At 52.3% G+C, this 12,136-nt stretch overlaps 1 protein-coding gene across 2 annotated transcripts; it reads left to right on the forward strand.

Annotated features, from left to right (window-relative positions):
- Positions 1-8,087: 8,087 nt before the first annotated feature.
- Positions 8,088-11,064, forward strand: C1QA (complement C1q A chain). Of its 2 annotated transcripts, XM_055397645.2 has the most exons (3): positions 8,088-8,226; positions 9,130-9,299; positions 10,311-11,064. In XM_055397645.2, exons 2-3 carry the CDS (start codon positions 9,137-9,139, stop codon positions 10,880-10,882), a joined length of 735 nt encoding a protein of 244 aa, XP_055253620.1. In that variant the 5' UTR covers positions 8,088-8,226; positions 9,130-9,136; the 3' UTR covers positions 10,883-11,064. The 2 variants fall into 2 exon arrangements, with proteins under 2 accessions (XP_055253620.1, XP_055253621.1); XM_055397646.2 differs by lacking the exon at positions 8,088-8,226 and having other exon boundaries at positions 9,109-9,299.
- The last annotated feature ends 1,072 nt before the right edge of the window (positions 11,065-12,136 follow it).

A 12,136-nucleotide genomic window follows, 5' to 3' on the forward strand; every position in this document is an offset into this window, starting at 1 on the left:
ACCTGATCCCCACATGTCAGAAGCAGAGGGCAGGCGGAGACCACGTGTCAGGATTGGACAGACTCCCAGGTGCTGTCAGAGCTCCAGAAAGGTGCTGGACTGCTTGCCTCAGCTCATCCAAGGCACCCATGGAAACTGCTGAGTCTCTGGGCCCCACCCCTGAAATTCTGTTCAGGACAAAGGAGTGCAGCTTGAGTAATGGCATCCTTAACCAGCTCCCCAGTGGGGCTCTGACCCAGGGAACTACTATTTTGGTTCAACTCCTCCCTCCTTTTTTTTTTTTTACAAATAGGGAAACTGAGGCCCAGAGGGGTGATCTGTCCATGGACAACCACGGAACTGGGAGTCCCCTGCCTCCAGCCCATAGTGGCCTCTCCTGATGAAAATCTAAGGCAGGAAGAGTCTTGATGGGGATGGGGGTCAGAGTGAGGGAACCTGGCTGGGGGTCTTGGCTCTCCCACCAGAGCAGGGATCTTGGAGACCCTGGATGGAGATGAAGGCGCATCTTCCCCTTTGCCCTGGGAGGCAGAGAGGTGCACACCTTCAGCCCACCTCTTCCGACCAAGACAGGCTTCCTCATGAGCCAGGGAGAGGAGGGAGAACAGCCACTCACAGGCTGCATGACCACTGTAGGCTGCCAGATAAAATACAGGATGAATATATACATATATATATATATTTTAGTATAAGTATTCCTATGCATAGTGTTGTTTATCTGAAATTCAAATTGAACAGGCCATCCTGTATTTTTATTTGTTAAATCTTTGGCCACCTGATGAGAAGAGCTGACTCCTTGGAAAAGACCATGATGCGGGGAAAAAATGAGGGCAAGAGGAGAAGGGGGTGACAGAGTATGAGATGGTTGGATGGCATCATTGACTCAATGGACATGAGTTTGAGCAAACTGCAGGAGATAGGGAAGGATAGGGAAGCCTGGCGTGCTGCAGCCCCTGGGGTCGCAAAGAGTCAGACACAACTGAGCGACTGAACAACAAACAAAATCTGGCAACCCTAGACCCACGAGTCACTTTACCTGAGCCTTAGTTTCTTCATCTTGAAAAATGAGCCAATACACTACCCTGTAAGGATACTGTATAAGTTAAGTAAGACGATATATGTAAAACACTTGGCACAGGGGAGGTAAATTTGTGAAGTTGGCAAATCTTGCCTTCAGAGTCCCCATACCCAACATTTTCATCTTCACCATTCCTCTCTCCCTTCCAGAGTTCCTGTTTTAGCTCTGCAGGATTCCAGTGTGACCATCTTCAGAAAGCTACCTGATGCGGTGGAAATTACCAGCTTCTGGCTGTGTGACCTTGGGCGAGTTGCTTACCCTCTCTGAGCTTCATCTGTTAAAGGGTCTTATCGTAGCATTACCTCCTCAGGGTTGCAATAACGGAATTAGTATATAGAGCACTTGTGTTAAGTCTAGCAGCAGGGCTTACTAATTAGAGCCCATTAACACCTTGCAAATGCACTAAGACACGCCTTTAATTTTATCGTTTAACATAACATCCTTTATCCCCAGGGAAAGAATGAGTAAAGGTGGAAATGAGGCCAAGTGACAGGAAAACGAGGGAGGCAGTCCACGTGGTGAGCAGGGATGAGGATCTAAAGGTGAGGTGGGGTGGAGGCTTGGCCAGGCCCCTCTCCTTGCATCTGTGTGAACTTCTTGGAAGGTCGCATTAGCCAGGCCTTCTGGGTATCACATTCCCTGGATGTGGGATCCAGACATCCCTCGGGACCCAGATCCGGCCTCCACCAGGCAGAGGTGTGTCCTCCTGGCCGGCTCCCACAGCCGGCACTATCTGTTTTCCAAACTCACTCCTAATCCTCCTAATCTTTTTACATCTCACCTGCCTGCATGCCTGGTGGCTTCCATTAGCGCCTTTCCAGCCGGATCTGCAATCTCCATGTTGGGAACGTCTCCAAGAGCAGCTCCACCTGGCTCCCAGCAGGATTGGGCTTCTCCCTCCTGGGCAGCCAGGATGCTGGTCTCCAGCTGCAGCCAGCAGTTAGGGGAGCTTGTTTGCTTTTTTGGTTGGTTTTTTTTCCCCCCCGTATTTTCCTTACTCTTCCCCACAAAATAATTTTTGCTGTGTTTGGTCTTTTTTTTTTACTTCTCCCCCATCAAACTTCTCAACTGGTCTCCTTGCATGGGCAGCCTTGAGTAGGAGGTGGGAATTTTGCTAAGTGCCTGCCATGCACCAAATTCAAAGAACACTGATCAGAAGCCTCATCCCAGTCCGAGGGGTCAATGCCATCCCCAAATACCGGCGTTCTCTCCTGCAAGAGCACACAAGGCAGAAAGGGGGGAGATGCTGAACTTGAATCCACGCTGCCTCCATCTCCACAACAAGTTATTTGTCGTTTTGCGATCCCCTCCGTTTTTCATAAAACAATCCCCCGAAGCTCTTTTATCTGCTGAGAGAGGCAAAGAATAAAGTACAGGCACCGAAGACGTGTGGCAGTTTCTGACAGTTCCCTCCCCAATTCCCAAACACTCCCCGCACCGAGAAAAGAAACCCTGATCTTACGGGTGGAGGGAAGGAGAACGGAAGGAGAGGTTCTGAAGGCCCCCAGAGGAGGGGAAGGATTTCGCAAGAAAGACAAGATTAAGACAATCTCCATAATAAAGAGCCGGCCGGGAGCAGGAGAAAAAGTGGATCGGGTAGCGAGTCTGGAGGTTTGTGCTTTTGACGGAGAGGGAGGTGCGGGGTAGCAGATGAGAGTGAAGGGGTGTCCGTGTCAACGTCATGTCCCCCTTCCTGGGGTTCAGACAGTACCGTGGGGATTCGAACACACCCGTTCACAGGATGGCACAGGGAGGAGGATTGTCCGAGAATGTTCTTAGTGTTTTTCATCATAACCGAAAATTTCCATGAAAAGGAGCAGGGCTACACGTGGTGCTGCATGCGTAGGTACCACGGAGTACCGCTCAGCCAAACCGATACCGGCATGAAGCACAAGCAAGGCTGAATCTCACAAGCATGTGAAATGAAAGGAGCCAGACACAAAAGACACTGAGGGATTCTATTTACGTGAAGTTTCAGAACAGGTAGAAGCAACCCGTGGTGAGAGGTCGAATCCCTGGTCTCCTTGCGGGTAGAACACAGTCGTCCCTTTGTATCTGCAGGGGATTGGTTCCAGGACACCCCTGTGCCCCTTTGGAGACCCAAATCCAAGGATGCTCAAGTCTCTTCTATAAAATGGCGTATCATTTGCATATAACCTACACACATCCTCCGGTATACTTTTAATCCTTTCTAGATCACTTATAATACCTAATACAATGTAAATGCTATGTAAATAATTGTAAATACAATGCAAATGGTAGTAAATGGTTGCCTGCGTGTGGCAAATTCAGGTTTTGCTTTTTGGGGAACTCGCTGGAATTCTTTTTCACATATTTTTGATCCGTGGTGAGTGGGATCCGTGGATGCGGACATTGAGGGCCAATGGTACAACAGGAGGCACGAGGCAAGTTGCTGGGGTGATGGAAATGTTCTGTGTTTTGATCTGGGTGTGGTAAAGGGTGTCTTCATTTACATAAAAAGCCACTGAACAGGGGCACTTAAAGTTTGTGCGTTTTACTGTGTGTAAATAATACCTCCGTGTTTTTTAAATGCAACACAAGAACTTTAGAGTTACATTATATACACATCGGGCTATCTGCATTTTGCCTAATAAAATTCAGAGAGAAAGAACTAAAGATACCCATTAAAATATGGCAGGGGTTGCTGTCCATCCTTGCTGCTTCAGACCCCCAAGGATCCTATTCTGTAGCGTGCACTTGCGGCCCCGACCCCTCCACCCCTAACCACCCTCCCACACCCCGGCCCCACCCCTCCCCCACTGTCCACCTCAGATGCAGAGCCTCTTGTGGTCTAAACACCTCACCACTGAGTACAGCTCCAGTCTTTAAAGATTTAATTTTTTTAAAAGGGGGTATACATTAGCCAACTGATACTCCGCTGAAGGACTAGAAACCTGTTTTAATGTCAACGCTAAAAGTGACCGCATAGAACTATCCCGAAAAGGTATTAATGGTCTTCAACATGGTGCTTTCCTAAGAATTTTTTCCAAGGGTGATATTGCCCATTGACAATTATTGCTTCATATGCTGATTTTGGAATGCAACCCTTGAGAGGGAGGTGACGACTCCACCCCACCGGAAGAATCTGAGTAATTTAGAAATTATTTCTCTGATTACCCCCAGACCCTTGACTGCTCTCTGGGATGGAGCTCCTGGATCCTGACCTCACAAGCATGACAAGGGGTTTCCTCTCATCCCTCCACTCCCACCTCCCCTCCAGGACCCTGAGCTCTGGAGAAAATGAAAAAGACACCCTCCTCTTCTGATTGAAGGTGTCCCAGCTGTGACATTCATAGGGCTACTGCTGACCCATTACTTTTCACACTAATGATATGTTCATTATTATTGATGTCTTTCATTTCTTGGGAAGTGTTTATACTCTTGCAACAGCCTGATAAGTGAAATCATCCAACACTAGGAAATAAGGCAAATAGATAACTGGTGTCCTTTCAAAGTCAAATTAGAGTCATGTCTAACAAGCCCTCCTAAGGGTCACCTGACACTCCAGGGGAATGTCACTTTGCTTGACTTATTATTTACTATTGATTAGGGCCCAGGCTCTGTAAAGATAGCTGTTAGCTGGTAGAAAACTGATAAGTTGCCAATTATTTTTGTCTGGTAGAGATGCAAATGATTTCTTTCCAGTAGAGTAGATAACTCCACCATGATGATTTTATTGCCCTAAAGAGCATTAACCAGTTTTGTAAACTGCAAAAGAAAACTAACACATGCTCCCTATGCATTTCTTTTTTAAACTATTTATGTATTTGTCTGGCTGCGTTGGGTCTTAGTTGCAGCACTCGGGATCTTGGATCTCAGTTGTGGCAGGTGGGATCTCGTCCCCTGACCATGACTGAACCCAGGCCCCCTGCAGAGGGAGCACAGAGTCTCGGCCACTGAACTGCCAGCGTGGTCCCTCACTGCGTATTTCTACATGCATCGTGCATTTAATATTGTGAAAGTTATACTGAGAACCTTTCATAGTATTTGTTTCTTCCTATGCCAACTCTGAGATGGTGGAATCCTCCGAGTCCTTGACGGTGGCGTCCAGCCCGGGCCCGCGGCGGCGCGCCAACGAGCCCCTCACCTCCAGCCCCGGGCGGAGCAGCTCCCGGCGCACGGATGCCCTGACCTCCAGCCCTGGCCGGGACCTTCCCCACTTTGAGGATGAGTCGGAGGGACTGCTGGGCACCGAGGGGCCCCTGGAGGAGGAGGAGGACGGAGAGGAGCTTATTGGAGACGGCATGGAGAGGTATGCAGTTCCGGGCCCCGCGCTCCACGGCTTTCGCAGGGTGTGCCTTCGGTGTCTGGCCTCCCTTGTTTGGGGTCCTGGAGAAGCAGATACATCGGAGCCTCCTTGCCTTTGAGCACATTTTGGTCCAGTGTCCGGTGCGGGGGGAGACAGGTCTGTGGCGCCACAGCGTACATCCTTGTAACTTGCTGTGTCTACCTTAGACCAGACCCTACCTAAGGCCCGGGGAAGCCCCAGCTCCGTGAGATGTGCACCCAGGGGTCTCTCTAATCTGGGCACACGTTGGGGATCCCAACTGGGAAGGTCAAGAAGCAGGCAGCCAGGTTTCTCTGCAACTTCAGACAGACTGGGGGTGGGGGTGGGTCTGACTAATCGAGGTTTAGTTTCAGTTCAGCAAAGGATTACTGTGCCTAATCTGTGCCAGACCCTGTGTCCACCCTTAGTAATCGCTGTGGAAGCACGCACTCACGGCCACAGACGCTTAGTGCTGTGACCGCGGAGTAGGGCTCTGAGTGAGCCAGGCTGGGCCCCACTCCTCTCTGACTGTACGTTTGCCCCAGGATTGTCTGAACCCCCAGAGCCACACAGATGTTCTGCTCTGGGGCCCTCTGGCTCTGACTGGGGGGGCGCCAGCCTTTGTGTGTTCAGGCCACCCCACAGTCAGCGGGGCCCAGCGGGAGCGTCACAGGGACTTTGAAGGGCACTGCGGACCACTGGCGGAGAAGGCAATGGCAAGCCACTCCAGTACTCTTGTCTAGAAAATCCCATGGATGGAGGAGCCTGGTAGGCTGCAGTCCGTGGGGTCGCTAAGGGTCGGACACGACTGAGCGACTTCACTTTCACTTTTCACTTTCACACATTGGAGAAGGAAATGGCAACCCACTCCAGTGTTCTTGCCTGGAGAATCCTAGGGACGGGGGAGCCTGGTGGGCTTCCGTCTATGGGGTCGCACAGAGTCGGACACGACTGAAGTGACTTAGCAGCAGCAGCAGCATGCCAACTCTGTCATTTTCTGTATGATCTTGGGAAAGTCTTTCTGTTTCTGATCTTCAGTTTCTTCATCAGTAAAATGGGAGCAATCAGGCTGGCCGTTCTGGCTCTGACCCAGTATTTCCAACTCCTCTTGCAGGGAGGCAAGATTGACACAATGCAATCAAAGAAGACAGTGCTGGAAGGGATGTTCCAGACCAGCCTTCCTGCTTTCTCCCTCATCTTCTCCCTCTTCTTGAGAAAGTGAGGTTCAGAGAGGTTAGGCAACTGGACCAAGTTCACACAGATATTATTTATAACGATGACTTATTTTAATGTGGTATTTGACAGTATAAAATTCCTTTTGTGTGTGTTCATGCATGCTAAGTCACTTCAGTCGTGTCCAACTCATTGCGATCCTATGGACTGCAGCCTGCCAGGCTCCACTGTCCGTGGGATTCTTCAGGCAAGAATACTGGAGTGGGTTGCCATGCCCAACTCAAGGGGACCTTCCTGACCCAGGGATCGAACTCTCATCTCTTATGTCTCCTACATTGGTTGGCAGGTTCTTTACCACTAGCGCCACCTGGGAAACCTAAACTTCCTTATGGGTTCATATAATCCCTTGGCAATCCACCAAAGGGACTGTATCACCCTATTTTACAGGTAAAGAAACTCGAGATCCAGAGAAGTGATGTGGCTTGCCCAAGCTCATAGAGAGGTGCTAGCTTCCCTGAGCCCCTGAATCCTGAGGAGCAGGAAAGGGGCTGGCGGTAGGAGCTCTGGGCCCCCACCCTTAAGCCAGAGCATCCCCACCTGTCCTTGTTGTATGCACATCATCTGTCACACAAGGTTGCAAGAAAAAGGGAGTCCCAGAGGCTCGAAAACCCTGGTCCTAGGCTGTCTTCCCCTGCCCTGGTGCAACAACTCTCCCTCTTCTCCTCCTCCTTTTTCTCTCCTCCTCCCTCTGGAAAAGGAAACAAAGCAAAGACAGCAATGACAAAACACGGCCATGGGGAGAAGCAGAAAGACGTGGTCAGCCCAGGCCTGAACACACTGGCCTCCGGTTTGGGGGAGACAGAATCGCTCAGTCTAAAGAAAGGCGTTCTCGGGCTGGCAACGACAAAGGGAGCTGGGCTGACAGGTTGGGAGGCCCCCATCGGTGACCGTGAGCAAGACTGGGTGATTCCTCCAAATGGTGACTGCAGTTCTCTGGATGGGCATTTACTGCTGATTTTTATTTTTTGATTTTTAAATGTTGATAAAAGCTGATTATTAAGTGTCCAGTGTTTTGTATGTATGTCGCTAAAACTTTATACTGTTCAACAAAGTAGAATCTGTTGCTTCCAACTTATGAACGACAACCAAAAAATGACTGAGGCCCCAGGAAGTTAAGTACAGTTCCGAGGACACGCAGCGAGGAAGCAGCCGTCTAGAAAGCTGATGACCGAGCTGCTCGCTACTGCGTTACTGTCCTTGTTTCTCTGTGCCTTTCTGTATTGCCAGGCTTTTGGCAATGAACACGCGCTGCTTCCGTGATCGTGAAAAGGTCTTACAAGTCACTGATTTGAGAGAAGGTTCCTTCTACCCTGCTGCCCTGTGCCTCCGGGAGTCTCACTGCCCCGCCCAGGACCCTTCCTCCGCCCCCATCCTGGCAGCCTCCCGCCTCGCTGCCCTGTGCTTGCGCCAGCTGTGGTTGGGGTAGGATGTCCCGTGTTCCAGTCTTGCTGAGGTCTGCTCAAAATGTCCCTTGCTGGCCTCTGGCCCCCAGGGCGGTTCCAGGGAAGGAGAAGGAGAAGTGGGAAGGGAAGTGAAACTTGGCCCCGGGCCAGCACCGCCCTGCTGGGTGTCCCACAGGGGTCCCCGGGTGAAGGACCAGAATATCCAGTGCGTTGAAGACTGGACGCAGGTGAGGCCACCGCTGGGTGGGGAAGGTGGCTGTGATGTTTAGTGAGCCAGGGGAGGTGGCCCAGGAGACTGGATCGGGCAGGGAGGGAGGGAGAGTGCTGCTAGCTGGTTCTGTGCCAGGACAGGGCTGGGGGCACTGATCCAGGACCCAGAACAAGTAAATGGGGGGACCTTAACTCCAGAGGCTTGGGGGGAGGGGGGGAGGTAGCCACAGAGCCATCAGCTCTAACCAGAATTCCTGGGTCCTGGCCCCCCACCAAAACACAAGAGGCTGGGAAAAGGCTGAGGTGTCAGAGCCCAACAGAGGGGTCCCACAGAGAGGGCCAGTAGGGGACAGTCAGCTGTCTGTCCTCTGTCCTCTGTCCAGCTGTGTGTGGGGGAGGGAGCAGAGGTGTGTGTCGGGTGTTTGTGAATTCTGGTGTGGATGTGCAACTCTGCCATCTGGGTGAGAGAGTGTTAATTAAACAGAGAGCAGGAACTCAATAAATATTTATTCAGAGGAACCGATCATCTGTAGGGAGTATATGGCTGTGTGTGTTCCGGTGAGTGAGGGATGGAATATGTCCGTCGGAGTGGCCAGGGGTGTGTGGTGAACTTTTAAGTTTGCTTGTTGTGTTGTGTAGGTGTGTGAGGGCTAGCAGCTGTGTTCGTGTGTCTGCGTGTGTAACCCTATGGGTATGTTCAGTTGTGTGTGTCAATCTGTGGGAGTTTGTGGTTCTGCGTGTATGCTGGGGGGTCCTTGGAGCTGGGTGGAGGGTGGACTTCAAAGGCCCTGGGTGGGGTATGTGTGCAAAGGTCAGGGACATATATAGATGTCATGGGGGGGGCATGGTTCAAGCGTGTGAGTCGGGTGTGCGCGGTGTGTGGCGTCCAGCCTGCCCAGGCCCTGCTCTTGTCTCCACAGTGGGACCATGGAAGCCCCCCGGGGCTGGCTGGTGATCAGTGTGCTGGCCATCTCCCTGGCCTCCTCCGTGACCCAGGACGTATGCCGAGCCCCAGACGGGATTAACGGGAGCGCAGGAATACCCGGCCGACCCGGACGGCCAGGCCTCAAAGGGGAGCGAGGGGAGCCTGGTAAGCCCTGCCTCGGGACCCCAGCCCCTCCTCCCTGGGCCTGGGCTGGCCTCCTGGAGGTGGTGGCTCAGGGTGGCAGTGAGAAACAGGAGTCCACCTGGGCCCCCGCGTGAAGCCCTCCAGTCTGTGCTTGGTCCCCGGGTCTAGCCTCCTCCCAAGGCCACGGACAGTACACGGGGCCTCTCTGTATCCCCGTTAACTGCCACGTCCTCTTTCTTTGGCCTTGCTGTCCCCCTCTGCAGAGTAGGCCACTTCAAGCAAGGCCTATAAAAGGTCCTAGAGCTGAGCCCAGCCTTGGTATTTGTTCGACCCCCACAAAGACCAATGCCCTCGAGTGAGTCACTCACGCTCTCTGGGCCTCAGCTGCCTCATCTGTAAAAGGCAGGAAGGCCCCACCCAGCCTGTGGAGAGGGGTCAGTCCCTAACAACTATCCTTTTTGCTTCCAGCTTCCCTGCACGTCTGTCTCTGCCTCCCCCTTCCCTGCCTCCTCAAGCTTCAGAAACTCATATTCTAGAAAAAAGGCCAAGGGCGAAGGAAAAGGGAGGAGGGCAAGACCAGAGCTGGAAAAGATGGTCTCGTGTAATCACCCTGAGACTCCCAGTCCATAGACCACCAGAAAGATCTGCCTAGGCATTTGCAATGATCTGCACCCAGGCATCCTACAGGTAGTCCCTGAATTGGAAGAAGTCGAGGTCAATGGCCTGGCGGGGGACAGGGGGAGGTGTGGAGTGCCCAGCTGTGGGCAGGAGTGCAGTGAAGCCAGTGGACTGCCTTTTCCCAGAACCTGATCCCTCCCCAAGTGTCTGTTCAATTTCTCATTTTACAGACAAACAAGCTGGGGCTCAGAGAGGTTGAGACACTTGTTCAAGGTCACACAGAACCAGTCAGAATCAGTCAGGCCCAGACATTCCCCTAGACTCTTATCCCACAGCTATCTGGGGTCCCAGCCACCTCCCTGAGGTCTGGAGGATACCAGACTCTCACTCCCAACCTGACCTTTCTCCCCACAGGGGCCCCTGCCATCCAGACAGGCATCCGCGGCCTTAAAGGAGACCAGGGCGACCCTGGACCCCCTGGAAATCCAGGCAGAATGGGCTACCCAGGACCCTCTGGTCCCATGGGGCCCCCTGGCCTCCCGGGGTTGAAGGGCACCAAAGGCAGCCCCGGAAACATCAAGGACCAGCCACGGCCAGCCTTCTCGGCAGTGAGACCAAACCCTCTGACGAGAGACAATGTGGTCATCTTCGGAGAGGTCATCACCAACCAGGAGAACGTGTACCAGAACAACACGGGCAGGTTCCGCTGCTCCGTCCCCGGCTACTACTATTTCACCTTCCAGGTGGTGTCCAAGTGGGACATCTGCCTGTCCATCAGGTCCTCTCGGAGGGGCCAGATCCAGCCCTTGGGCTTCTGTGACTTCAACAGCAAGGGATTCTTGCAGGTGGTGTCTGGGGGCACGGTGCTGCACCTCCAGCAGGGAGACCAGGTCTGGATTGAAAAAGATGCCAGTAAGGGCCGCATATACCACGGCCCAGAGGCCGATAGCATCTTCAGCGGCTTCCTCATCTTCCCATCTGCTTGAGCAGGGAAGACCTCCCCCGCCCCCACCATGGCCTCTGCATCCTGCTGTGTGACCCTGGCCCACTCACTCTGCCTCTCTGGCCATCTCTGCTCTGCCCTATCAAGTGGGGATTCTGTTGGTTTAGCTGCCTGAACGGAGATCATGTCTTGGAACTCTTCCTGGAATAAATATCTGAATCCACATCTGCTGAGCCTGAAGTTCACTGGCTACCTTGGGCTTTGGGAGGGAGGCTGAAGAATGACAACAGTTATTTAAGTGCTTACAAGGCAGGCCCATATTTAGCATTTTACAGCGTCTATTTAGCAGGTCCCGGGAGCCCCATCAGCCTGGGCTCGAATCCTGGATCACCATTTGCTTAAATCCAATTATGTACATTTTATGTAGCTTTGGTGAATCTCAGTTTCCTGATCTGTAAAGTGGGAATACTGATGGTACCCACCTCAATGGGTTGTTGGGAGGATTAAATGACTTGATATATGAAAATTGCAGAGGAGTTCCTGATGCATTAATAAGGGGCTTCCCAGGTGGCTCAGACGATAAAGAATGTGCCTGCAATATGGGAGACCTGGGTTTGACCCTGGGTTGGGAAGATTCCCTGGTGGAGGGCATGGCAACCCACTCCAGTATTCTTGCTTGGAGAATCCCATGGACAGAGGAGCCTGGCGGGCTGCATACAGTCCGTGGGGTCGCAAAGAGTTGGACGCGACTGAGCGACTAAGGCCACACACGTACGTTTTAGCCTGAATTGTATTTTGTTTAGTCTTTACAGTTGAACTCTGAGTTGGGTATTATGACTGACCCCATTTTACAGATGATGAAACTGAGTAAGTGTTAAGGAGAACTTAAAGCCCAAGGTTAGCACGTAAGGCGGAGAAGGACATGGCAACCTGCTCCAGTACTCTTGCCTGAAGAATCCCATGGACAGAGGAGCCTGGTGGGCTGCTGTCCATGGGGTCGCACAGTGTCAGACACAACTGAAGCGACTTAGCATGCATGTATGCATTGGAGAAGGAAACGGCAACCCACTCCAGTATTCTTGCCTAGAGAATCCAGGGATGGAGGAGCCTGGTGGGCTGCCGTCTGTGAGGCCGCACAGAGTCGGACACGACTGATGTGACTTAGCAGCAGCAGCACGTAAGAGGCGGGGGTGGGTTGACCCCAGGTCCTGCTCATGGCCAAACATGTGTGTTTACCTGCTCCCCGCGCCAGCCTCCACAGCGCATGCCTGACACATGGCACATGTCCCTTCCGAGG

Source organism: Moschus berezovskii, chromosome 2 (genome assembly GCF_049115385.1).
Source record: "Moschus berezovskii isolate FMDL1 chromosome 2, NW_MosBer_1.0, whole genome shotgun sequence".
Lineage (NCBI taxonomy): Eukaryota > Metazoa > Chordata > Mammalia > Artiodactyla > Moschidae > Moschus > Moschus berezovskii.